Source organism: Erigeron canadensis, chromosome 7 (genome assembly GCF_010389155.1).
Source record: "Erigeron canadensis isolate Cc75 chromosome 7, C_canadensis_v1, whole genome shotgun sequence".
Lineage (NCBI taxonomy): Eukaryota > Viridiplantae > Streptophyta > Magnoliopsida > Asterales > Asteraceae > Erigeron > Erigeron canadensis.
Window position 1 is genome coordinate 34,103,886 of NC_057767.1, and position 25,699 is coordinate 34,129,584.

Below are 25,699 nucleotides of genomic sequence, written 5' to 3' on the forward strand. Positions count from 1 at the left end.
TACCCGTTGCCCAACCCGGTCACAATGCCATCTCTAGCTACATAACAAGCAGCCAAATGCAAAATCACCGTATTTGGCCCATAGACCAGCCGTACCAAAAGAACCCAGCCCGCCAGGTCTACTGACAACTATAGGAATCCAAAGAATCTTTGTACCTGTTTGACCGGGTTTTGACCAAGTATTAAACTCTGTATGTTGCTAAATAGGCTTAAGAATGAACCCATTGAAACCACGGGAATAATATATAATTCTTGAAAACAAGTCTAAACACAAGCCTGGATATATTCACCTTTATAAATTATTAATCAGAATTCGTAAATCAGATCATCTTTACCAGAGCCCATAAGCAAAAAACTAATGATCCTGCCGACGCTTATATGAATAGAGCAACGGAGGTTGATAAGCTCACCAAAGGAAAAGCAAAGTCGATATTCTTCCACATGCTTCGTCTAATAATATCTATGTAATTGATTTTGAACTTCTTTTTCTACCATGATGCTCAGGCAACGTCTTCTTATCTTTGGGTTCACAAGAAGCTTTCACCTTTAACTCCACAAGGACTCTTTGAGCTTCTCTGAGTTCATCATTTGCACTTGGTCCATGCCCTCTCCAAGCATCAATCGCCTTTTCTTGGAAGTTAATTGCAAGTCCATAGCTGAATAAGAGGAACCAAATAAGACACCAATCCAGATACAAAATTGAAACTAAACAGATCAGGGGATATTTGGATTTGCGTTCTAAGACTACTTAACTATCTGATTTTAGCATTTAATGGTTTGTTTAGACTTGAATTTGATAACACCCTGTAACAAAATGTGACGTAGAGAATAATATTTGAACGATATGTACTTCTGCTTATTTGAACTTGTAAGTTACAACAATCAGATATTTAAGTGTTTCGCAAATTCTGATAATTTAAGGAATTCATCAGAAAATGACTTTATTCATGACATTATTTGTAGAATGGGATAGGCCATTTTTCAAAGTGTTTGTTGCACAATGATGCGAAACAAATTATCCCAAAAAAGAAAATCATATAATCAGAAGCAGAATATGTTTATTAACTCCAGGTCGCAATAATCGTATAATAAATTCCAAAACACAAACCAGAGACCCGTTCTGCTTTCACTTGTTACAAGTATTCATACCAGTGGCACCAAATATAAATATCAAACGAATTCACAAAACATCCCTTTTTTTAGCTAATTTGAGAGATCATTAATCTCATCTCACAATATGTGTCTATTTTTATACAGATATATTGTATTTTTGTATGGATTAATAAATGGATCAACTTAAGAATTAGTTTCTCAAGTAATCAAAATTCTACGAACTAGGGTAAGTGATGATCTAATTATTACAACTTCAAACAAGAAAAGCACGTAACACTATCACCTACATCCTGTTTTACCATTGTTTATCATCTGATACTGATAATCCAGGATCACATAATGAGTTTCATAAATGCACACTTATATTAAAAGACAAATTTGAGTTGCATACCTTCCCATTGCGCTATATGCTTTTGAAAGATTTTGACAAGCCTCAATTGAATCTACGTGGTGAGGCCCGAGTGAAGTGTCCATAATATCCTTCGCCAATGCAAAAACTTGTGCTGCAGATTGAGGTCTATCTAGTTCTAAATATGCTGCCCCTAAATTATTATAAACATACCCGACTCCAAAATGTTTGGAACCAAAATTTTCTTTCAACCTTTCAGTTGCATCTTCCAAATAAGGTATTGATTCTTGTACCTTACCTGTCAACAAAAGTAACCACCCGATTCTAGCAGAAGCACTGCCCACTGAATGTTGTTCTTGTGGTATCTTTTCAAGCATACTTTGGGCTTTCTTTAACAAAGAAATTGCAGTCTCAAATTCGTTCATTGTTTCATATTGCATTGATATTTCCATATATGCCTCAGCAACCGCTAGAGGTGAAGACTTTTCTTTCTTGTCCAATATCCCACATGCCATCTGTAAGCACCGTTTACCTTCTGGGAATTTTTCTTGATTACACAACGCTTTTGCCATAGATACAAAAATTAAAGCTCGGTCTTCACTTTCTTTATCAGTTTGAAGAACTACACTTTTCAGAGTATTAATAGCCTCATCAAACTTCCCTAAGGCAATTTGCATATTGGCTGCATCAATCTCAGCTCTAAGCAAGTCAGAATTAAGACCCCAATTCTTCAAAACTCTTTGTGACAACTGATTTTCTTCCAACGCCTTTTGATGCTCTTCTAATCCCGTGTATATAACCCCCAACAAACGTCTATTGTGAGCCACCTCCACCGAATTACTCCCTAAATGTACCTTATGTATTTCCATAGCCTTCTCACAATACGGTAACGCTTCACTAAAACTCAAAAGTGCAACATACGCTTCCGCCATATCCCTATACGCATTCCCAAGCTCTCTACTATTCCCCTCCAACGTCATTTCCTTAATCTCTAAACATTTTTTCAAATTACCAATAGCATCTTCTCTCCTACCCATTGCATTCTTTGTATTTGCTAAATTAAGATGAACAGCATGTAACACATGTTTAATTTCAAATCCATCATTACTATCCATCGTTTCCTCTAACTTTCCTAATATCCGATTAGCTCTATTAAGATATCCTAAACTTTCATTAAACTTATTCAAACTATAACAAGCAGATCCCAACAGTTGTAAATTCATAGCAAGAGGTAAAGACATATCATTATCATTATCATCATTGTCATTATCATTTTCATCGAATATTTTCAAAGCTCGATTAGCATACTCAATAACTTTTTCAGGGTACTCACCTTCTTCGTCGAGTTTTAGGCCAATTTTCAAACAAGCTAAACCAAGTTCATTTTCATCAAAAACAGTCTGCATTTTCTCAAATGCTTTCACCATTTCTTCAGAACTTTTTGCAGCCTCAAATTCGTCGAAAATTTCTGACCTTTCTTTGGTTTTTCTTTGTCTTGAAGAGGGCTTTTGTGGGTCAACCAAGGTAGTAAACTTATGACATGGGGTTTCAAGAAAATGGCTTAACTTTCTTGAAAACAATAAAGTTTTCATTTTTATGCATGATTTGACATGGAATTTTGATGGGGTTTCAAGAAATTGGCTAAAATGTCTTGTAAACAATAAAGATTGAATTTTTAAGCCTAATTTGAGGTGGGCTTTTGATGGGGTTTCATGAAAATGGCTTGAAAATAATAGAGGTTGGATTTTTATGCAAGATTTGAGGTGGGCATTTGATGGGTGTTTGTTATTTTGTTGATTAGTGGATGGAAGTGATGAAAAGTGATGAAAATCTTTGGAGAAAATAGAGATTGATGATGATGATTTTTTGAGGTGATTGTTATGAAAGTGAGAGTGTATAAGCTTTGATGAAGCTCTTTTCATGGTGTGATTTTGGATCAAATAATGTTTTTGCAGAAATATGAACTGAAAGTTTGAGGTGAAACCCTTGTTAAAACCCTAGGCAAGTGTAGTGACTTTAAAATGAATATCTGCGATTTGGGACATTTTATTTTATTTTAAAACTAAAATTAAATTAAAAATAAAAGTAAAAGTAAAAGTAAAAAAATTCGATGATGTGTTCAACTATTTATAATATTTCAATCTACGTTAATTTGCTTTAATATTTTATTATTTTGATGATGATATAAGATAAGGGTTGTGATTTTTACACGGAACAATTTGATGCATACAAGGAAAATAATTCGATATCCCAATTATGCCCCTAATGTAAAATTTATCTGTACTACTTTTACATCTCTTCATAAAAATCTTATTCCACATATCTCTGGTACTCTACACATCTCTACCAATCTACTGCTACTATTGAAGGTAACTTAAGATAGATCAACATAATTTGGGGATTGATTTAGTGGACAATAATAATTAGTATTTTTTAGATTAGATGACAATAATCAACCCCTCTTTACTTAAAGTGCCCAATCCTTTGAAAAGTTCAAAATCTCATGGAGGCGGCTTCTTCTTCATCATCTTCTGACATAGTTACTCGTCCCACACATCATCATCATCACATAACTGAATACTATTTTTTATAAAGCTTTGTAGGTTCAGATACTCGCTATACATTCACAAATCATCTCCCCTTAATAACCTCAAGTATCAAAACATTCAAAAATTAAGAGCAAAAATCCACAAGACGTACTCGAAAAGTGAAAACGTAATCACAAAATCTAAGGCTTTGGTTGACGTATGTTGAAAAACTATGCGAATTCGATGTTGTGTCTTGATGAACTTGTGTTGATTATAGAAAAAAGGAAGAGGTTTTATCATATATTGTTAATGTTATACCTATCTTCTATCACGTATTCATGTTGATCATGTAAATCAGTAGATGTTAAAATATACATATATTACGGAGTAGATTGGTTATCAGTCAAGTGAAAATAAGTTAAAAACAGATGAGAAAATCATGGTGGTGTTTGACTTTCAAACTTTCTAAGCATTACATGTCTACATCGAAGATATGAGTAAACAAACTTAAGGGTAACATGGTAATTTCATGTTTAAGTTCCTTGTATGGATCAAAATAATTCTTGTAAAAATCATCTCCCATAAGATAAAGGGGGTCCTTATCGATTTGTCAAAATTTATAATAGACAAAGCCAATGAAAACTTATCATTGTTAAAACGATATCAAACCTAAATCAAATTAGAGTAGATTTTGGTACCAAAAGTCAAAGAAGCATTGTTTTAACACATATACAATGCAAAGTCAAAGAAGCAAGGTGTAACAATACCGATTCTTTTTCCATCGGCATCACCATACCGATTTGGGATGTTTTATGCTTATATTGATTTGTACCGCAACAAAAGGAATGAGGATGCCACAATACCGATAGTTGGTATCATGGCTTTAGAGATAGAATACCTCTCGCCTTGACAAAAACTACATTTTTTATATTATTTAAGTAAAAAAAATGAATTATGTGAAAAACAAGTCATCTAAATGATAGTTAGAAAATGTACGTTAAATTATTTTATTGATTTAAAATTGTAAAATTAATTCTTGTACTGGGTAGGATCACTTTACAATCACTAACTGTTAGACCCTTTAATGAATTTGTTTTGAGATAATACAAAGAACTAATCTTAGTTTTAGCAAAATATCCAAGAAATTGGTTGCAAGAATTTAAGTTGTTTCTTGATCGATGTAATATATATATCAACTTATAGAATTCCCAACTACATTGACATTGAAGTTATTAGAATGGACTGTCCGACAAAGATCTTTCGGTCGCAAGCGGTTGCAAATTTGAACATCACGGTCACTTAACTACATTTAAATTCCGCCAATACTAATTAGGTCCGAAAGATAATGGGCAATGTTCTAGCACTTGTTGCAAGCGGTTAGTAAGCGGGTTGTTTATCAATACAAAGTCACTTTTTCACTAATAAAAATGACTTTGCATCACTAGTCAACAAATTCTTTAATTAACAAAAGTCTTTAGGTGAATAACTCTGTCAGTGTCAAGACTGATAAAAGTCAACATGAAACTTGTTATGTCAATGAGACATAGAAACAAATATAGGGCAATGAGGTAGCACCCGCTTAGACCTTAGGGTATGTTTGGTAGGAGGAATTGGACCCAAAGAATTAGAAATGATTCAATTTTCCTCGTTTGGTTGGCTAAAGAGTTGTGGCACACGGAGAAATACATTTCCCTAGAAATCAACCTCTTCACGTTTTCATTTCCATCCAATTTGTGGAGAAACAAGGAGAAATGTGATTTTATATGGCAAATTTCTCCGTGCCTTTTTTGGGAGAAATGGGGTAGAGTACAAAATATGGAATATAAATAATGAAATCATATGGAATATAAATAATGAAATCACGTACACAACACATTTCACCATCTACATACTTCATTTAAAACCAATTTAGGAACTTTTCTATTCACATGCCTTCTAATTTAATTACTTATTTTCCGAATTTCTTTTGCATCTCCTTCCATTCAACAACCATTTTATCAGATCTGAAGAAAGAAGTCTATCATTGCAACGAAAACCACATTTTCCATTTCTTTTCTAACTAATTTATCAAATCTGGAGATTTGCAAAATATGAGATCTGGAAAAAGAAGTTTGTTCTTGCAAGGAAAACCATATTTTCTAATTCTTTCCCAACCATTTTAATATATCTGTAGAAATGTAAAATATGATTGTTGAAGGAGAACAAAATTTGGATAGAATATTTCCTAGCAATGTTCCGAATCCATGATAGTTGATGATTACTTTGTTTATAGTATTGTTACTTTTGTTATAAAGGATTGATAGCACCGACAAAAAAAGCATAATTTAAATTTATTTATTTTTCTCTGGTTTCATACCAAACAATGGAGTTGATTTCCTTATTGATTTTTCTGAGTTTACCAAGCAAAAGAAATTATTGTATTTCTCCACCAATTTCATTTCTTTACATTTTATTTCTCTGCTTGATTTCATTCCTTTGAATTTTTCCTTACCAAACGTGCTCTTAGAGTTTAAAAAACAATGCTTTTATGGTGCTCTTGCTGAGTGTAGATCTCAACAATGTGATGATGCATATCAACAAGACTTAAAAGTTGACTCATGGCATATTTGATCATGGACTAACTCATTTTTAAAAAAATAAATATAAAAAAAAAATGAACTGGTCTCTAATCTACAACGAACTAGTCAGGGATTGGACTGACGAACGACCATGTTGAATAGCGACGTGGCTTGGGTTCTTGTAAGTTGTAACCGTATGGACTTTCTAGAAATCATTGAAGTTGTAAACGTGGTTTACCCATGACGTACAAGTATTGTAGATTATGAAAGAAAATAGTCGAAAAGTTGATTTAGATGTTCCATTTCTTACAAGAGATAAAAATACACACACACACAGAAAAATTAATAATAATAAAAAAAATAAAAAAAAGTGACTATTCTTCTGCTCTAGGATTTATTCATGTATGTCTAAATGGATAGTACTTTTCGAAATGGTTCTTCAATCAGACCTTGAAAAAACCACTTGCAAACGTTCCATATTTCCATCTATCTATCAGATAAAAGTTTTAATAAAACAAAACTTCAATTCTTAGCATCCCAAATATATTTATTATGAAATATATAAATCAAAAGACCGTTAAAACGAAATATAAACATTCTTCTAGCCTTGAAACTACTGTATAAACAAAGCAGCCAAATTGGACTTCTGTTCCACAGTAACTCCTTTATGAAAGATGACATGATGACATTAAACATTTCCTAAAAAGCTTCAATTAAGACCATAAATTTTTTGAGATCAACAAATCAGTTTTGTTAACTGGTTTCTTGTTTACATCATTTTTAGTTTTAAGGTGACTCTGTACCCTTAGTCACCTTCCAAACCAAAGTTTTCTAGACTTTAAACTTTCCTAATTATATATACAATAAAAGAATGTTTATGAGTTCCTTTGCAACAAATTCAAACCACAAACAGAATGGTCTGAATTCTATCAATCTTAACATATGCAAAGAGCTCCTACTGAGGGCTTCTTGGCGGGCTTTCAGAACGTCTTTCATATATATCATCAAAAGGGAGGTCGAACTTTCCTCCTCCAACATCGTCCATGTAAAATGTTTTCGATAACCCACTTGAGGGTCTCCAGTCAAACGATGCTTGACCGTGTTCTTCAAAGCTTCGGTCTGAGAAATTATCACGGCAGTCTGAGAAATCATCCTGCTTGAAGAAATTTGGTGGTTCAAGAAAGCTTGTTTGAGGTCCTGGTCCTGGTAAGCCACCATCCCTGGCCCACCAGTGGCTCCTACCCGTCTGCCCCATGTTACCCGAGTCGTGATGCTGTAGAACACTTCCACGTAGAAGCGGAGCAGATGTCGAAGCCTCTAGAGCACTTCCAGATCGGTCCTCGAAAAAGCTTCCCCAGTTCTCGTCATATTGGACCGGATTGTGACCCAAGTTGGGTGGGTTCCAAACGTTTGGCATACTTTCCTCGAGATCAACCGGGCCTGACTCTATGTCTCGTGTGACTGACTTATGATGATGATTATGGTGAGTAGAAGTGTAGTACCAGTCAAGAATGTATGGATGGGTCTGAACGGGATCAATAAGCCACATACAATCCAATTGATAATTACTTTTTGAGAGGTATGGGCTCATATCCCTAGAAAAGTAACTGTTTGGGTCACCTTGCCCTCGTAAGGTTTGAGCCCATTGAGGCATTTGGTTCGGGCTTATGTAACCCGGGCTTATACCCTGTTCTTGAAACTTTTGCTCCTTGAATGTCTTGAGGGTTGAAAGAAATTGCTTTCCATCTGTGTTCGGTTCCCACGAAGGGTAACTACTCTGAAAGCTGCAAAATATCATAAAACCAACGATCCATAAAAAAACAAATTTTCCAATGACATTTTAGACACTTCTCTAAACCTGCTGTCCTATCAAAGTTGCAGTTTTAATCACATGAAAACAATACTAGAATTATTTGAGACTCAGGAATACCTTAGGAAAGACTTCTCCATTTTCCCTTGGGAACTTCTATAATTATATGATGAGCTATGGGGCGATGCATACTTGATATTACCATGTCTCCGGAAGTCGAATAAACTAAGACTGTAAACAAATGAATATTATATTGTTAATCGTTAATGTTAACTAGAGATATATTAAACTGTAACTTAAACACAAAAGCTAGAAACCGTAGTGCATACAAACCTGCAAACATGACCAACGCCTTCAACATCAACAGTGAAGTCCGAAATGAACTGCAATATATCTTCGACCCTCTGCACCATTGACCGAAAGTTCTTATTTATCAAACTAACATTATAATCTCCATCACATGTAGACTGAAAAAGGTAAAGAAAAATCCATTTCTGAAAAGTTTTCACCCATTACTATCGTTCCTAATAAGCCAATTGTATTGGATATGGGTGCAAAAGATTTTACCATTTCATTGTCTATAGGGAACATTAGAGATTATATTAACCAGATATTCTAGACTTATAACTTAGGATGTAAATTGTGTAGATATTAACATACCTTTGGTACTATAAAGATGAGCAAGAACGGAGTTAGGAAGATTGAGGCCATCTCCTCTAGCAACATCTTTCCAGTATACTAAAATAGCAAAATAATTGCCACGTCAGCATCATACTCATGAAAAAAGATTTAAGGTGTGTCAAAAGGTAGAGGAACAATCTGGACCCGTTCACATGTTCTCGCACAACTAAAGCTAGATTAAATGAAGTCATATAAAATAGTTTAAACAAAATGGATCAAATTGGTGGAAGTGCCAAACTAGTCAAAGTCATCCATCCAATTTGTGAATTTAATGCATAAAATCGGCTAAATCATTTTCAAAATTCCATTATTGGAAATTTGGGATAAGCGAATAAAATAACTTTAAAATCATATATAATAATTACAAATTTTGGACAGAAGTATTTTGGATTAACCCAACCCAGCTAGCAATGAGAAGTTACCTGCTTTAACATGCTACCCGACCCACCCATTTTTGCAACCTCTAACAAAAAAGGTACCTGAAAAAGTGTTTCAAACTCCACTCGTACAAACTCAGTGTTTTCTTTCCCTCGCCATCTTTTAGGCATATAATGAGTATGTTGCACAACGAGTGACATAGTCCCATGTGGATCGAGTACTAAAAGCTCGTCCGACACAGCAGCTCGACTGATGGCTGTGATTGTTCCAAAGACGGCTCCATACCAAAACAAATTACGCCCAAAAATCTGGAAACATAAATACAAGAGTTAAAAGTGAGATCATCATGATTTTACCTTTCAGGTTATTACAATAACATGTAAGAGGACGTTACATGGCCTTCAAGTAAAGATTCCTCGAGAAAGGCAATGATAATCAAGATTGCCGCAAAGCCACCAGAAACAAAAGATACAAACTTTGCAACTATTGATAGAATAGGAGATGGGAATTGCTTCAAGTAGTCTGAAGCATGCGTAACACTGCTGTTGATACGGTGCTTGAACAAATGATCGACCTAAACAAAAGAAAATCTCAAGACATATCATAGAAGTTTAAAAAAGGAGACGCAACTTCGACCTTGTGTACAAATGGGTCAATTCAGGTTATTTATCTCTTTACCAAGTCAAACAGTCCAACAAACAGATAAAGAAAATATGGTCCAAATGGTAAAAAAATCGTCCAGAATATAAATAGTGCATAAAACTTTCAAAATCATTCTAGTCCAAAGATCAGATTGTCACTGTAATTATGAGCTTTTAACAATAATCGCAGCTCTAGTTCATAAAAAACTGAAAACTTTGGACAAGATGGTCTTAGAGGTTAACTTAATGTCTCGACCTGTCAACCCATTCTGTTTCTGGCATGTTTCATAACAAAAAAGTGACATGATTTGCCCCATCACATGGACAAGTCGTCCATAAAGCCACCACTTTAACAGATTAACAGCATAAAAATGATGAAACAGTAAAAAAGCAAGGGCAATATAATTACCTCATTAAATTCCCGAAATACCCATTTTGAAAGATTTGACCATCTTCGAGATGAAGCTGTACTGGGATGATTGTAGAACTGTTCGGCGTGTCTTAGAAAAAGATACACGAGCATAAAAACAACCAGAAATGGAGAGAGGAGAAGCATAGCAATTCCAACAACCATTAGCCTTTTCTTTAATGTATTGCGATCACTAACAAAGTCCTTTCTTACGCAAAAGTTTCTGCACAAGGTTTAAGATCCATTTAGTTATAAACTATATGCTGCCTCTTTTAAAAGTTAAATCTATAACATATCAACTAATCATGTCCTGCTCTACTGGTAAAGCAAGAACTTTCAACCATGATAAGCACTATAACATACTTTTCCAAGGTATACACCAGAAGACAAAGTTAGAATCATTTTCTTTACACAATTACACTACTGAGCTGAAATATCTTTTTTCAAAATACAAACTATACGTCCCACCCATGGTTATGGATAAAGGTGGTAAAACGGACACATCAGGCAGGTAGGATAATGAGTCAAAACAGGATACTTTTTTAGAAGTTCAAATCAGGGTGGACACAGTTGACAAGATATGATCTTACAATAACAATCTACCTTTGATATTTTCTATATGATCACAGAAAACATGTTATTACAATAAAAATCAATATAGGAATTAAGTAGGATTGTATGGATTCAAAATACACTATTGGGTGTCCTTCGATCTATTTCCTGCTTAGCTAAACCTTTTGAATTTACCATTTGACTTAATCATGTTTGAATCGACCAATTCATGAGTTAATGTGTCAGAACTGCCACCTCAAGTTATAAATACAATCCAGATTCATAAGTAATTAATTTGGGTGGCTGCGGTGGGGGTGGGGGGAGAAGAGAGAGAGAGAGAGTACCTATCAAACATGCTCTGCAGTATGCACCAATTTAAAGTCCATTCAAGGGTCTTAGTCAGCATTAGGCAATAACGTGTACCATTTGGACCTTTCTTGACAGAGGGACCTGCACCCGGGACCCACAAAGGGACCGGGAACGCTAGAACCCCTTTGTTCAACATTCCAATCAAGTAATTTTCCTTTCTCATCAATCGCATCACAATATCATGAGCAGAAAGATCCTTGACCATACATAACTGTTGTGATTCTTGAATTCGAACAACCTTCTCAAGAATTGATGCCCATGGCATGGTTTGCATCTCATTGTCAGTCACACCAAGACTTGCAACATAAAGAAGATCAAGCAAACTTTGAGATCAACAGAACTAACCTTTTATTTTTAATCAAAGTGAGTGATTGGATATGTGTTTTGAAAGTGATATATGATTATGTTTCACCAAAGTCTGCCCAACTCGACCTGACCCGTATGAAACCATGTTAAAATTGTTTGCTATGACCAGGTTACCCAACCCACCCAATTTGCCACTGTTACATTCAAAAAAACATATCCAAACATCCCCTAATTTTGGTTACACATTGATAAATACCTGTTTTTGTAGAACTGCCGTATGTCCAGTGTATCCTTCAGCTGTACAAAGAACCTTAGAAAGCAAAAGATCCAATAGACGGACGTAATTCCCAGATAACCAAGGATCACAACTTTAAAAGTCGTTAGAGGGGTCAAAGGATGTTCATGAAGAGCCTCCGTAGCAAGATCACATGGTTTTATCCCAGATTCAACTGCATCCATCCCACATTTTGCTCTTCGTAGACCATTCCAATCAACAATTAACAAGAAAAAACCCGAGAAACATATGGTAAAAGCAAGGCTTAAAAGTTCAACAATCCACTTAATGATAATGCACCATAGACCTTTTTCACAATAGTAGCTATAAAGTCTCTCAAAGAATAAATCCAAATCGGCAATCGGTTCAACTTTCAAGCTTTCACCATTAAGAAGCCCGGAAGGGCTTTCACTACCCGGACTTGGGGCCCGTTGGTAATCAGAAAGCTCAATTTCTGGGGGAACATCGTAACTAGATGTTGTAACAGATGACTCACCAAGCAATTTTTGTTTCAAATGGTGGAGTGCTGTGGCGCCCTTTTGCCCACCGAACATCATTTATATAAGATTACAAATATGCAACAGCAGGTCATCCATCCCCCAAAGACGTTATATATTTACCCCAAGTTTCTGAAAATGAGGATAAAAATTATATAAGGATAATAGTAATATATTAGATTGAGAATGAAACGAAAGCATATTAAATTCGGTGTTTGGTAGTGCATTCTCAAAGTAAGTATTGCGCTTAAAGTATCAAATTATAAGTTGGTTCAGGTTAAGGTAAACAAGTTATTCACATTCATCTCAATAGTCAGTTCAATTAAAGAGAGGTCTTATTTGCTCCTCCAAATTTCACAGTTTTAATCTTAAATATTCTCAATAAAACTAAAGTTAGAGATATGTAGATAACTATTATTTATCTCAATACTCAGTTGCTCTTCAAAATCTAATATACCACTAATACCATAAGAGACTCTTAACGGTTTTCTAGCCGGTACATCATGTAAAACTGTAACTTGGCACTTTCATTGCTATGCAAATTTCTATTCCTCTATTTCCAAGATATAACAACAAACGATATCCGAATGTTTTGTTCACTAATTGTACGATTGCATAATGAATGTAGAGAATAAAAAAACACATAAAACTATCAGGCATATCGCAGAGAACGTTATACTGCTTCACTTGCAGCCAGAACGTTTTCTGATTTCCAAATGACTGAAGACTATCATGCAATGCATCAATCCAGAAACTGTAAAAAATCAACCTACAATTTCAAATTTCTACTGCTTTAAACTTCAAAGGGCCAACTCGCCTGTAACATAAATTGCTAAACATCCTCTATGTCTACTCATTGTATGTCATTATATGATACTTGTACCAACTCGAACGTTTTCTAATTACATACTGGCTCTTTTCTTACACACAACAATCACCATGTCCCAAAATGCACTTTGTTAAAATCCTCATGTACTACACTTTCACCCAAACAAAACCAAACGACACCCAAAACGTCGTCTAATAGTATATAAACTTCAAATTCAAAGAAAGAAAGTCAAACTAACTAAATACATCCATTATAATCATCAACTTGAATTGATTACAAATACATATAACCAACCAAAATTCAATCAAGTTAATATCATAGAACATCAGCTCAATAACCATAATTAGCCCGAAAAATTAAGAAACGACAAAATCAACTACACAATAGTTCAAGAAACATGTAACATTAACATAAAGTTTCCAACTTTGTAACAATATAATCATCCAATTGTAATTTGGGCCAAACACACATCAAAGATTCAATCAATTTCATCTGGGCATCAATATAAACAAGTAAACATTTACTTAGTTTTATTAAATAATCGTAAAGATTAAAACTTTACCTTTTAGAATCCAAGAAAAAATACACCGCTAATAACCCACTTGTAGATTATTGATTATAATCAAGATTTTGAAACTTTAAACCCTAATAAAGAAAACCCAGAAATTGATTTTGTAAAAATTGAAGTGAAAAAAATATTTGATTTTTTTTATTAAATGGTATTTGATTTTATACTGTGTCACAAAAAAAGAAAAAGAAAAAAGAAATTGGATAGAAGGAAGGAAGCAGAAAAGATGAATAACAGGGAAATCTTTGTTTGTGATTGCGTGAAGAAAATATCAAAAAAGAAAACTTTTTATACTTTTTTCATGTATAAATATATATTTGATATTTGATTAATTTATTTAAAAAATAAATTTCTTATAGTCCAAGAAGCTTTTCTTAAAAACACTTTGATTGATGATTTTAACAAAGACGAAGACGTGAGAATGGTAATTTACTTATGTTTGTTCCTGTTAATATAATATTAATTAAATTAATATATTTTAATACTCGTATAATATAGACGTAGATATAGATAAAGACTTTAGTTTAGGTATAGATAGATTTTGTGTAGGCAAACGGAGCATATTGTATTGGGTCTGAAATTTTGTTGGCCCAATGAGCTTTTAAGTCTAGCCCATTAATGAGTTTTTGGTTTTTAGGTTTTCCAAGAGCAACGGCTAATTATTAATTAAATTAAAGATTATACTAAATTAGGGCTTTTGCCTAATATGAATACCAACGGTCAGAAAATGAGTAATATATATCTAAGGGGGTTTCAAAGTTTTCAGAAGGTTGAATATTGTGATTGATATAGTTTGTTATTTTAACTTTGCAGAAATCATCTAGTCAAGCTTGCATTGAAGGTTATGTTTATGGTTTAGTTCATAATAGAGAAAAGAGTTAGATCATCTTAAAAACTTTGTTGAAAAGTTGTTTAGAAGAGCATAACCAGGTATTTTACCTTTTCAAGTGTGTTTTTTATTTATATTTATATAGCTTCTCAACCTTTTTCTAGATTTTGTTGTAGAAAACAGTTCAAACTTAAGTAAAATCCATCCATTAATAATAACTTTAATTTAATTAGTTGTGTGAACTTTATTATTAAAAAAGAGACACATCTAAACTCGGATTTCCACATAAATTAACAAAAGGTTAATTGGATATACAAAAATCCTGACCTATAGAAGATCAAATTCAAACTTTGGGTACAAAAAAGAGGTCATTTATGTTTTTGTCTTTTTTTTTCCCCTTATTTTTACATTAAAAAAAAAAACGTGATTTCTTCATATCACTCGTTAAATATTCGTTTACAAAGAGAAAAAGTTACAAAAACATCAAAACCTTAAAACTGGGACACTAAAACAAAACATCACGAATTTACATAAAGTGATAAAAACCCCACTCCCGCGTCCACGTCAGATTGGCGCCAAAGCTGAGCTGTAATTTGAACACGTCAGCCTCCACCTCATCTTTCGCGCCAAACAATCTTGTATAAAACCAATATCTTCCCATTTCTCTCTTAAAAAGATAAAATTCCTGCAAAAATGAACACCTCTTCATCGTCTTCCCCTTTCGATTCGTTCAAATCAAAGAAATCGCCACATGCGTCGATCGCCGTTACGCCGAATGAGAGCGCGTGGAGCTCCAAAACGCCTGAAAAACCAACAAATCCACCGCGAGTGCATCTCACGCGCAGCCAGCGATCGCTCCGGTCTGTCAGTCAAGTCCGTGAAGCTGCCAAAAAGCTCATGAAATCGGATCCGAAACCTTCCGTTTCTTCAGATCTGGAAATCGGATCCGATAACAAACCGATAACTCCGAAGCCACGCGCGGGCACATCAATTCCAGAAAAGTAAGTTTCTATTCCTTTATATACATATATATATATACGATTTTTAATATTTATATATAAATAAATATATATATATATATATTTAAGTGTTCTCACCGTTAGAAGTGTTCTCACCGGCGATAACCTATGTATATATATACACATGTGTGTGTGTGCTGGCTATATTTATAATTGTAGTGTGAATTTTTTGCTATAGGTATGAAATTTTGGAAAAGATGTTCAACAGCTTACAATCATCAATCAGGCTTCTTAAATTAAAAAATTCGACATCGACATTCGCCAACATCAGCCGAAAAGTCGAAAGCTTAGTAGACAGGTATATATATATATATATATATTTCGATATCGAATTATTTTGTTATGATTGTTTTAAGTTTTGATAGTATTAGTAAGTAATGTGTGTGTTGTTGTGTCTTGATATCTATAGGAGGTTTAGTTATAGTCATTTAGCCCAAATCAAGTTTATTTTGCCGGAGGCTATTGAGATTAAGAAGATTCTTGTTCGTGATGAGCGTACTAGTTGTATGAAACCGGATCTTCTTGTGAGTTTGGATTTTGGTGTTGTTCAGAATGATGACAAGATGATGATGATGGACTTGGGTAATGCGAATATTCGGTTGACCAAGTTGTTTCGATCTCGGCTAGTCAAGTTTTGTAAATCGAATTCCGAGGTATTTAATCTTTTTTATTTTTGTTTTTTTAAGTTATTACATTGTGTTTGTGACATTATATATTTATGTTTTGATTGCTTTGAGTTTTTAAAGAAATGTAAATGCTATCTTTTTTAGGATTTGGTATGATTTTTTGAAGTCTTTAGATACTATACTCTGGGCCTATACTCTTTAGATATTGCATTGTGTTAAGGAATACTTGTCAATTTGAATTTGTCAAGTTTTCGATAGTATTTTTTGGTCTCTGGATGATAGGTTCTGTTTCATTTATGTTATACATTGTGTTTTTGAGATTGTATATTATCTAGTTTTGATTGGTATTTTATAAGCTGATTATGTTATGTTTTGAATGTCTCAAGTTTAAATCATTGTCTATGCTATCTTATTTGGTATGAATTCTTAAAGTTTATAGATACTACTATACTATGTCCCTATGCTGCATACAGTGATGCTATTGAAGATATTAAGTTTGTTTGTTTGTTTGCTTGATGCACTAGTATTTGCCTCACATCCTCTTTAGGTATTGCATTGTATTTGTGATTATTATATTTGGTTAAGGAAAACTGAGTTTGCCAAGTTTTTTACTTTAAACTATAGTATTTTTAGGTCTATAGATGTAATAAAATTGTGTGATTAATCTGCTGCTGATTTGATTTGTTAGGGAACTGAAGTTCCAGAGGAGGATTTACCTGAACCATTCAATCAATCGAGCCAAATGACATTGTCTAATGTAATTCAAAAGCCCAAATTGGGCTCTGTTCAGGATACAACACATACACTTTCTGAACAGTTACCTGCAGTAGCATCTCATATGCCTCCATCTTTCAAGAGACGCTTTTCAAAGCTAGCTTCAAGCCAAAATGTTGTTAGCTTAGAGCCAAAATTGCAGGGACTGACTGAATCTCCAGGCCAGAATGTCAATACGGTTTGCATTCTTTCAAAGCAAGATAGCCCCACCAAAGTAGATTGTGTAGCAACCGCCCCATCCACGGTAAAATGGTCTGCAAAGTTACCTGAAACTCCAGTCAAGAACTTTGATTTTGATAAAAAGGGGGATCTTTCCAGTGATGGAACCCCTGCAAAGCTTATTTTGACACCATTCAGTGCTACGCCTGCTCAGACTACACGAACACCAGTAAGGTGTTTTATGACCCCAGATGATGAATCAATGATGTCTCCTAGTAAGTCAGCGCCTAGCAAGTTGACCAGACGTTCAAGTGGAAGAAAATCACTAACATTCGACACTCCTGTGAAGAATAGAGCTCCGGTCAAAAGGGTATCCGTTGATGATGATGATGATGATCTTCGCGATATTCTTTCAGAAGATCTCATCAAGTCGGTGAGTCGTGGAACTCTATTTATATGTTTTATGGCTCATTACTTGCATTTCTCAGTTAAAAGTGCTTCATCTTTTTAGTTAATGAATATGTTTGGCTTAGTAAAGTTTGTACTGAAGCTGATCTTATTAAATTATCTCAGATAAAAGAAAAAGAACGAAAAGCAATAGAGGAGAAGGATCCAGCAATCACACAAGCTAAATGGAGGAAACAAATGCTTGCGGCTTTACCTAAACTCTTTGACATTCTTCTGTTTTACTTTCAATCAATCAACCGTTCGGTCATCACAAAAGAAGAGCTTATGCACATGATAATTTCAAGCCAATTGGAAATTGTTGACCGACGTAGGCCTTTATGCTCAGTCAAAGTTTCTATGTTATTTATCATTATAAATCTTTAAAAAACTAATCTTATTTTTACAAACAGGGGAAGTTGATGAGCAGCTCAGATTGTTACAAGAGCTAGCTCCTGAGTGGATCTGCGAGAAAATGGCATCCACTGGTGATCTTCTGCTCTGGTAAGTCCAGCATTTTTACAAAATGTTGAATACAACATCTTTTCAGTTAGCTTTTATAACTGATAGTTAATGATTGACAAATGTTCCTCCATTTGCAGTGTTAATAAATTATCAAGTCCGGAGTTGATACGCACAAGATTATCAGAAGCTAACTAAGAGAGCCTCTAACTTAAATTAGACTGTCAGATTAGTTATACCAAATGAGTTCTCTTATATAACGCATATTAGTCGTGGTGATGCTTTTAGGTTTTTGGTTCATCAGTTTCCATGTACAGTCTCTTTTTTGGTGCTAATACAGAAGTCTAGTTTGATTACACCGCAGTCTTTTATGACTTTGTAGATGCTAGAGTTTTAGATGTTTGTAATCATCTGCGTTGCTCATGTGTGGTGTGTTTTCTTGCAACTGAACTTCGTGTTTGCCCTGTTACTAAATGAAGATGGTTAAGCAGGCTATCTGATGATCATAGTCATGAACAGCAGTGAGAGTTGGCAGACATGAACACATAAGTCATAACCATACTCCAAAGAGTCAACCAATTGCAACTGTTATCCAAAAGCTTATATCTAGTAACATGCACCTCTTGCCCTCTTGGCTGCAGCCATATTAAAACATTTGTAGGCATTATCAAAATGCCAGAGCTCATATAACATGGGCTCATTGACCAAATTTTCACTCGTAAACAAGTATCATGTGGAAAATTATAATTTTGCATCTTTACAAACGTCTGCAATAAAATAAATAGCAGTACTTGTTTTCAACAAATGAACTCAGGGATCCAAAAATGCCCAACAATTTTGGGTCAATTCAGCATATAGAATATGATAATCCTGAATGTCAGCTGGTTGTAGCATCTCATATGTGCCGATCTTTCAAGACATCTTTTTCAAAAGACGTTCCAAGCCACAATATAAATACAGTGGAACACGAATCAAGGGTGTTGGCTCATGAAACTCAGGTTCTCTTGTTTCAAAGCAACAAAGATTAATGGTCTGCATAGTTACCTGAAAGAGCTTCAATTTGGAAAATATAAATAAAAATGGAAGATCTATCTTTGACTGATGGAACTCCTTTAAAGCATGTTTTGACACCGCTCAGATGAAGATACAATGATGTGCGATCAAATTAACCAAATGTTAAAGTGATCCAGCAATCTCACAGAGCAGGGGGGAAAGAATTGCAGGGTTACCCAAACTCTTTGACATTCTTCTGTTTTTCTTTCAATCAATCAAGTAATATCGTTGACCAACGAGATTATAAGTTTCTACTGATTTCAGAAAAACATAGTTAAAAAATAAGACAAGTCAAATGGTTTGGAATTGACGCAAAATGTATGAAATGCGTACATGCTAGTCTACGCAAAAAGTATCTTCATAATCATATATTAAAAAATTAGCTATAACTACACGTTTGGACCCATTGCCCAAACCATCCCCTTTTCTACATTTACTTGTAAAATGTTTGGTTATTGACCCGAGTTACTAAAATTGACTGGTTTTGACCTATTACCCAAACTGCCCGGCGCCCATTTTTCCACATCTAAGCAAGAGCATGAAGAAGCAAGCTATTTGAACCATGTTTTATTCTTGTCATTACCACCAGTTACAGATTCATACATTGTTCTTGAAGATCGACCTTAGTTTATAGCTGCATAGTCTACCCCAATTCCACAATGGCAATTTAGTACCTAAATTTTATATAGAATGACATCATTACCACAAAAGAAATCTGTTGCCAGCATATCGGGAAGGGGGATCATTATGAAAAACGACAAATGGATCAAATGTTTTGTACTTGTGTATGCAAAAAAGAGAAGTGGTATTACAGATTTACTGCTGCCAACTTCCTCTATAAAGATATAATACTTAAAGGTTTTATGATGATGATTTAATTTAGTTCCTCATTTGTTCATGTAACTTTACCTGCCTGATGGGCATCAAAAGAATAATTTTGGACTGCCTCTCAGCTAGCAAATCTGTACCTTTGGGAAATTAATGGTGTCCCATAAACGTCAAAATTATGCCTTACATTACATCAAAAAAGGTTCTTCTGAGTTGTGAATGATAGAATACAATGTTACTTCCTCAAATCTTTGAAATGAAAACACCATCCGGTTAGATTCTATAAAAATTCAATCAATCAAGAACAACCAAATGTACAAATCAATATATTGCATAACCTTTTATAAAGAAGACCAGAAATTGACACCTCTTTTTTATTCAAGCTTTCCATCAAACAACTTGTTACATGAAAAACAAAACTTTGTTAGAAATAGTTAAATGATGGTGATTATATAGCCTTGGATCACATCTAATACTATCTTATAAAACATTTTTTTTTTTTTTTTTTAAATATTATTTGAACTACCCAAAATACCTTTATTTTTTATTCACTAATTTAAACATATCTACCCGATGTACATATAATAACCTTAAATCTCAACCACTTATTTTTTTTATACTCTCCTCAAATTTCAACCACTTATTTTTTTTTCTCTCTCATCCATAAATCATTTTATTTTTCTAATTCATTGAAAATCTTTTATCTCAAAAACCGTATATCGATAAATTATAAAAATTGTATGGTTGTTCTTAAAATTTCATTATCTTTCATTAGAGATGTCATTCGATATACTTTCGACGAATTTTTTTATCCGATGGCGGAGCCCGTACGGGTAATGCATTTAGCTATCATACTCTATGATTTGACCTATCACCACACCATCTCACCGTCACAACACGCGGACACTATGTCTCGTGTGAATTAATGCATAATAATATTCATAAGCAAATTGATATATTGGTTTTTTTCAAGCAGGGGCAACAGATGATAAATTTATCAATTTATTTAAATTATTAATATAATTGGATGAAACAATCTCTGAACATCGATTATAAAATCAAACTCCTTCATATTATATAGTGAAACAATACTTCAAAACAACTTATAGAATTCATATGATCCTCGATCCCAGAAGAATATAAAATTGAAACATAAACCCCATAAATAGGGAAAGAAGGAAAAGAAATAGCGATGGTGAAAGATCTAGAAACGGATCTTACTAGATTATTGCTTGATGAATTTTGTATTTGGTATCATGATTGAGTTTGTGATTTTACGGAAGTTCATATTTCGTTATGGGAGTTTTACTGAGGAAATGGGAGAAGCTGCACAACTTCTTAAAAGATCTTTCATATTAAAGAGTTTGACTCTTAGTTTAAAGGGTTGAGATCAATTTGTCTATGAATTTGAATGATTCAGATCAAAAAAGAAACTTATTTTTTTCTCTCACATAGTGCCCTTCACAAGATTTTTCTCTTTAGTTTTCAATGAGGCGTTGGGTGATATATAAACACTTACAAGCATCTTGTTGACCCTCTGGTTGTAAGAATGACCTCCCGCATGAAAGAGGTACTTTACTCACTTAACCCCTTTCTTAATCAAAGGCCAGTGACAGAAAGTCAACGTTTGTTATTGATGAAGTTGTTGACCCAGTCGCTGTGGTCTGTGGACGCCAGCTTCTGTGACACACATGATAAAAAATTTTCCAGAAGATCGAGGAAAACGTTAATGGATGAAAATATGTAATAAGAATATTTTGTTTTTTTTTGTAGTTTAGATGAACTTTGGTCCTCATTTTTTCATCAAGTTGAACAAATACATGTTTCACCTCAAAGACAATATTTTTGGTCTCTTCGTCTGTCTTGTTAAACTTTTTCAAAGTTGGCCTGATGGCCTCGATTCTTAATTACTTGAATTTTCGAAGTCGACAATAGTAAGCTTCAAACTTAGACAATTTGCAAGCATTTATAGAATACAATCTTCTAGTACATATAAAACAAGTAGTATGTTAAAATTTATAAGTAAAAATAAGATATATATTTAAGAAGTGTTATAAAAATATGAAACGAAATGCATATTTAAAAAACCAATGATAAAAAGAGACATGGAAAAACGAAGAACTTCATTGAAAGTAATCGTCGTTATCCACAAATGAAAAACCAAAGAAAAAAAGGCAGGAAAAAAATTAATTAAAAATGATGGTCGTTATTAATAAGTTAAAGGTATAGAATATGATCTATATACAGGCTATAATGTCAATTCCAGAAAAGGAAATAAGGGATCCTGAAATATATTGTGTTGTCTTCATGTTGATAAAAATTTAAATGCATGTATATAAATGAAAAGTGAAGTTATATTTATATTTTAATAAAAGAGGCCATATAGATACTTACCTTAAATATAAGTATAAATAAACCCACGAATTAGATGATGTAACCCTAAAAACTTTTCGACAAAAAAAATCACACACGCAAATCAAAGATTAAACCCTAAAAAATATCCGACGGAATTCGAATGATGGTAGCTGAACTTAAAAATGTGTTACGAGACGTGGTACGATCCTAATTTTCAACGCTAACCGATGAGTTTGAAAGTACGAAAGCTAAGGAGTCGGAATTGTTAGGACCCGAAATTTTAGATATAAAGGATGAGTTCCGAAGATTGTTAGATGATAAGTTAGCAATCTTGGCACAACAAAAGGAAGAGCTAATAGAAGAGCTAAAGTATAAGTTTTCTAGTGTTCGACTTTAATCGGGTGAGCCACTTTTTTGAACATAATTATTCATTGTTTGAAACATTTTAAATAAAATTAAAAGAAATAATAGACATTGAAAATAATTACGAGTATTAAAATAATGGTCAACTACTCTCGTAGTTATTGTTATTTTCTTTTCTTTTTTACTTTCTCAATACAATATTGTTAAAATTAATTTTATAAAGATGATCTGTATATGAAGATATTCGCCTATTGGGACATACAACATTGTCCTCTCCCTGAAGATGTAGAAATCAAACTTATATGTGGTAACATTGAACAAGCCATCCGTTTAGAAAACCACCGAATTAACTACATATCAATATACTCAGAAAGCATATGTCGATTTTAAAACGATTGATCATAAACTTCAAAAGAAGTTCAAAGATTGTGGTATCAATATCTTCATCGTAGTTCCAAACATGCCAATGCAGATCTAGCCATCATTACTGATATGACCACAAATTGTTGTCAAAATCCCGGTTGCACAATTTGCACAATATTGATTATCAATAATCAATATAAATTTGAATAGTTTTTTATTTTGCAACAGGGATTTTGAATCTCATCAATATCAACAATATCGTGCAACCGGGATTTCAACGACAATCTGTGGTCATATCAACAATGATGGCCAGATTTGCCTTGACGTGTTTAAAAGCTGCAGTGAAGATTTCAATGATACCAGAATCTTTGAACTTATCATGAAGTTTATGATCAAGCGTAGAATCTTCATATGCTTTCAAAGTATATTGTTATGTAATTAATTAGGTGGTTTCTGAACGGGTGGCTTGTTAATGTTACCACATATCTGTTTGAATCCTACATCGTCAGAGAGGACAGTGTTGTATGTCCCAACATGCGAATATCTTCCTATGCAAATAATCTTTATAAGATTAATTTAAAAAATGTTGTATTGAGAAAGTAAAAAAGAAAAGAAAAGAAATTAGGGAAGTATTTGACCATTATTTTAATACTCATAATTATTTCCAATGTCGAGCTGATTTCTTTCAATTTTATTTGTTTGTTTCAAACAATGAATAATTATGCTCAAACAAAGTTGCTCACCCGAATAAAGTCGAACACCAGAAAACTTATGCTTTAGCCCTTCTATTAGCTCTTTCTTTTGTTGTGCCAAGATTACTAACTTCTCATCTAACAATCTCGGAACTCATCATTTACGTCTAAACTTTTGAATTCTAACACTTCTGACTCATTAGATTTCGCACTTTAAAACTCTTATGTTAGCTTTGAAAATTCGGATCGTACAACGTCTTGTAACACTTTTTTAAGTTCATCTTCCATCCTTCGAATTGCGTATGATATTTTTTAGGGTTTAATCTTCGATTTGCGCTTGTGATTTTTTTTGTCCAAAAGTATTTGCGATCTCTATGATTTTTTTTGTCTTAAAGTTTTTAAGGTTAAATCATCTTATTTGTAAGTTTATTTATATTTATATTTAAGGTAAGTATCTATATGACATTTTCTATTAAAATATAATTATAACTTCACTTTTCAATTATATACGCCTATTTAAAATTTTATCAACCCGGAAACAATACAATATATTTCTGCATCACCTAACACATATTATTTCCTTTTCCAAAATTGTCATTATAGCCTGTACGTTATATACCTTTAATTTATTGATAACGACCATCACTTATAATGGATTTTTTTTCTTGCGTTTTTGTTCTTTGGCTTTTCCTTATGGATAACGACCATCACTTTCAATGATATTTTTTTTATTTCCCTGTCTCTTTTTTTCTTTGGCTTTTTAAATACGCAGTTCATTTCATATTTTTATAATACTTCTTAAATATATATCTTAATTTTACTTATAAATATATAACATACTACTTGTTTTATATGTACAACAAGATTGTATTCTACAAATGCTTGCAAATTGTCTAAGTTTGAAGCTTACTATTGTCGACTTTGAAAATTCAAGAAATTAAGAATCGAGGTCAACTTACTTTGAAAAAGTTTAACAACAGAGATGAATGGACCAAAAAAATTGCCTTTGAGGTGGAAAAAGTATTTACTCAGCTAGGTGAAAAATGGAAGACCAAAATTCGTCTAAATTACAAATATATATATATATATATATAATTTTATCTATTTACGTTTTCCTCGATCTTCTAGTTGTGTGTCAAGTTATTCAGAAACTTCATCAATAACAAGCATTGACTCCCAGTCAGTTAGTCCGTCACTGTTTTTTGCGGAAGAAAGGTGGGTTAAAGAGAGAAAAGTACCTCTTTTTAATATGAAAGGTCTTTCTTGCAACCAGAGGCTCATGCGGCGCATATCCTACTCTCGCATCAGACCTTAAACCCCTGAGATAAATATGTGGCGCATCTTTCAGAGATGCGGCGCATATCGGGTCTGATCCTTACAAAAACTAATTTTAACACCAAAAATGACCAATCAAACGTAAAGATCAAAGCTCCAAACTTTAACACAACTTAAGACAAGTATAAATAAGTGTAGAAAACAACTCTTTTTACAAACTCACTTCCTAAATCAAAACCCCTCTTTTCAAAACCCTAAGTAACTAGATTTGACGAAACACAAAGATTTGACCAAATGATGTAAAGATCTAGTTATCTAAGACATACAACAACGTGATTTAAGCTAGTAGGAAGTAAACTTGTATTCCAAACGTTACCTTGAGCTTAAAATCCGAAAATGAGAAATTTGAGGAAGAAGAAGACTTGAATCTTGCAAGGAGGGGCGATCTTGGTTGCATTTCAAGATTATTATAACATGTTTTTGTTAATCTCTTGCTTGTTTTTCTTGATAGTGGCAGGATCTAGAGAGAGAAGATGAAGAAGAATATCTCTACCATTTCTTAGAGAGAAGGGGGAGGAAATTAGAGTGTAGAGAGA

The 25,699-nt window shown here is 33.5% G+C and overlaps 3 protein-coding genes and 1 long non-coding RNA gene across 5 annotated transcripts; 1 reads left to right on the forward strand and 3 right to left on the reverse strand.

Annotated features, from left to right (window-relative positions):
• Positions 1–208: 208 nt before the first annotated feature.
• Positions 209–3,463, reverse strand: LOC122606775 (protein KINESIN LIGHT CHAIN-RELATED 1). The gene is made up of 2 exons (XM_043779632.1): positions 1,504–3,463; positions 209–655 (listed from the first exon to the last, which is right to left on the reverse strand). Exons 1-2 carry the CDS (start codon positions 3,381–3,383, stop codon positions 460–462), a joined length of 2,076 nt encoding a protein of 691 aa, XP_043635567.1. The 5' UTR covers positions 3,384–3,463; the 3' UTR covers positions 209–459.
• Positions 3,464–7,230: 3,767 nt separating this feature from the next.
• LOC122606774 (autophagy-related protein 9) lies at positions 7,231–14,026 on the reverse strand. Its single transcript, XM_043779630.1, has 10 exons — positions 13,856–14,026; positions 11,950–12,596; positions 11,363–11,683; positions 10,467–10,689; positions 9,811–9,990; positions 9,518–9,724; positions 9,018–9,095; positions 8,691–8,761; positions 8,478–8,588; positions 7,231–8,331 (listed from the first exon to the last, which is right to left on the reverse strand). Exons 2-10 carry the CDS (start codon positions 12,522–12,524, stop codon positions 7,503–7,505), a joined length of 2,595 nt encoding a protein of 864 aa, XP_043635565.1. The 5' UTR covers positions 12,525–12,596; positions 13,856–14,026; the 3' UTR covers positions 7,231–7,502.
• A 1,357-nt stretch (positions 14,027–15,383) lies between these two features.
• On the forward strand, positions 15,384–18,564 carry LOC122606776 (CDT1-like protein a, chloroplastic). Its single transcript, XM_043779633.1, has 7 exons — positions 15,384–15,691; positions 15,888–16,007; positions 16,119–16,362; positions 17,024–17,701; positions 17,842–18,043; positions 18,126–18,216; positions 18,315–18,564. The coding sequence occupies exons 1-7, from the start codon at positions 15,384–15,386 to the stop codon at positions 18,370–18,372; spliced, it is 1,701 nt and encodes a 566-aa protein (XP_043635568.1). The 3' UTR covers positions 18,373–18,564.
• A 344-nt stretch (positions 18,565–18,908) lies between these two features.
• On the reverse strand, positions 18,909–25,699 carry LOC122606780. Of its 2 annotated transcripts, none has more exons than XR_006324993.1 (2): positions 25,480–25,699; positions 18,909–19,901 (listed from the first exon to the last, which is right to left on the reverse strand). It is a non-coding gene; the product is annotated as an uncharacterized LOC122606780 (long non-coding RNA). The 2 variants fall into 2 exon arrangements; XR_006324994.1 differs by lacking the exon at positions 25,480–25,699 and adding an exon at positions 20,137–20,423.

Bases quoted from the DNA above. Each gene is read 5' to 3' on its own strand.
- LOC122606776 (XM_043779633.1), top strand. From the start codon at position 15,384: ATGAACACCTCTTCATCGTCTTCCCCTTTCGATTCGTTCAAATCAAAG. The intron at 15,692-15,887 runs GTAAGTTTCTAT...TTTTTGCTATAG, and splicing joins GGCACATCAATTCCAGAAAA to GTATGAAATTTTGGAAAAGA. The intron at 17,702-17,841 runs GTGAGTCGTGGA...AAATTATCTCAG, and splicing joins CAGAAGATCTCATCAAGTCG to ATAAAAGAAAAAGAACGAAA.
- LOC122606774 (XM_043779630.1), bottom strand. From the start codon at position 12,524: ATGATGTTCGGTGGGCAAAAGGGCGCCACAGCACTCCACCATTTGAAA. The intron at 10,690-11,362 runs GTACTCTCTCTC...AACCTTGTGCAG, and splicing joins CTGCAGAGCATGTTTGATAG to AAACTTTTGCGTAAGAAAGG. The intron at 9,991-10,466 runs GTAATTATATTG...TCTTTTGTTTAG, and splicing joins TATTTCGGGAATTTAATGAG to GTCGATCATTTGTTCAAGCA.
- LOC122606775 (XM_043779632.1), bottom strand. From the start codon at position 3,383: ATGAAAAGAGCTTCATCAAAGCTTATACACTCTCACTTTCATAACAAT. The intron at 656-1,503 runs GTATGCAACTCA...CCTCTTATTCAG, and splicing joins GCATATAGCGCAATGGGAAG to CTATGGACTTGCAATTAACT.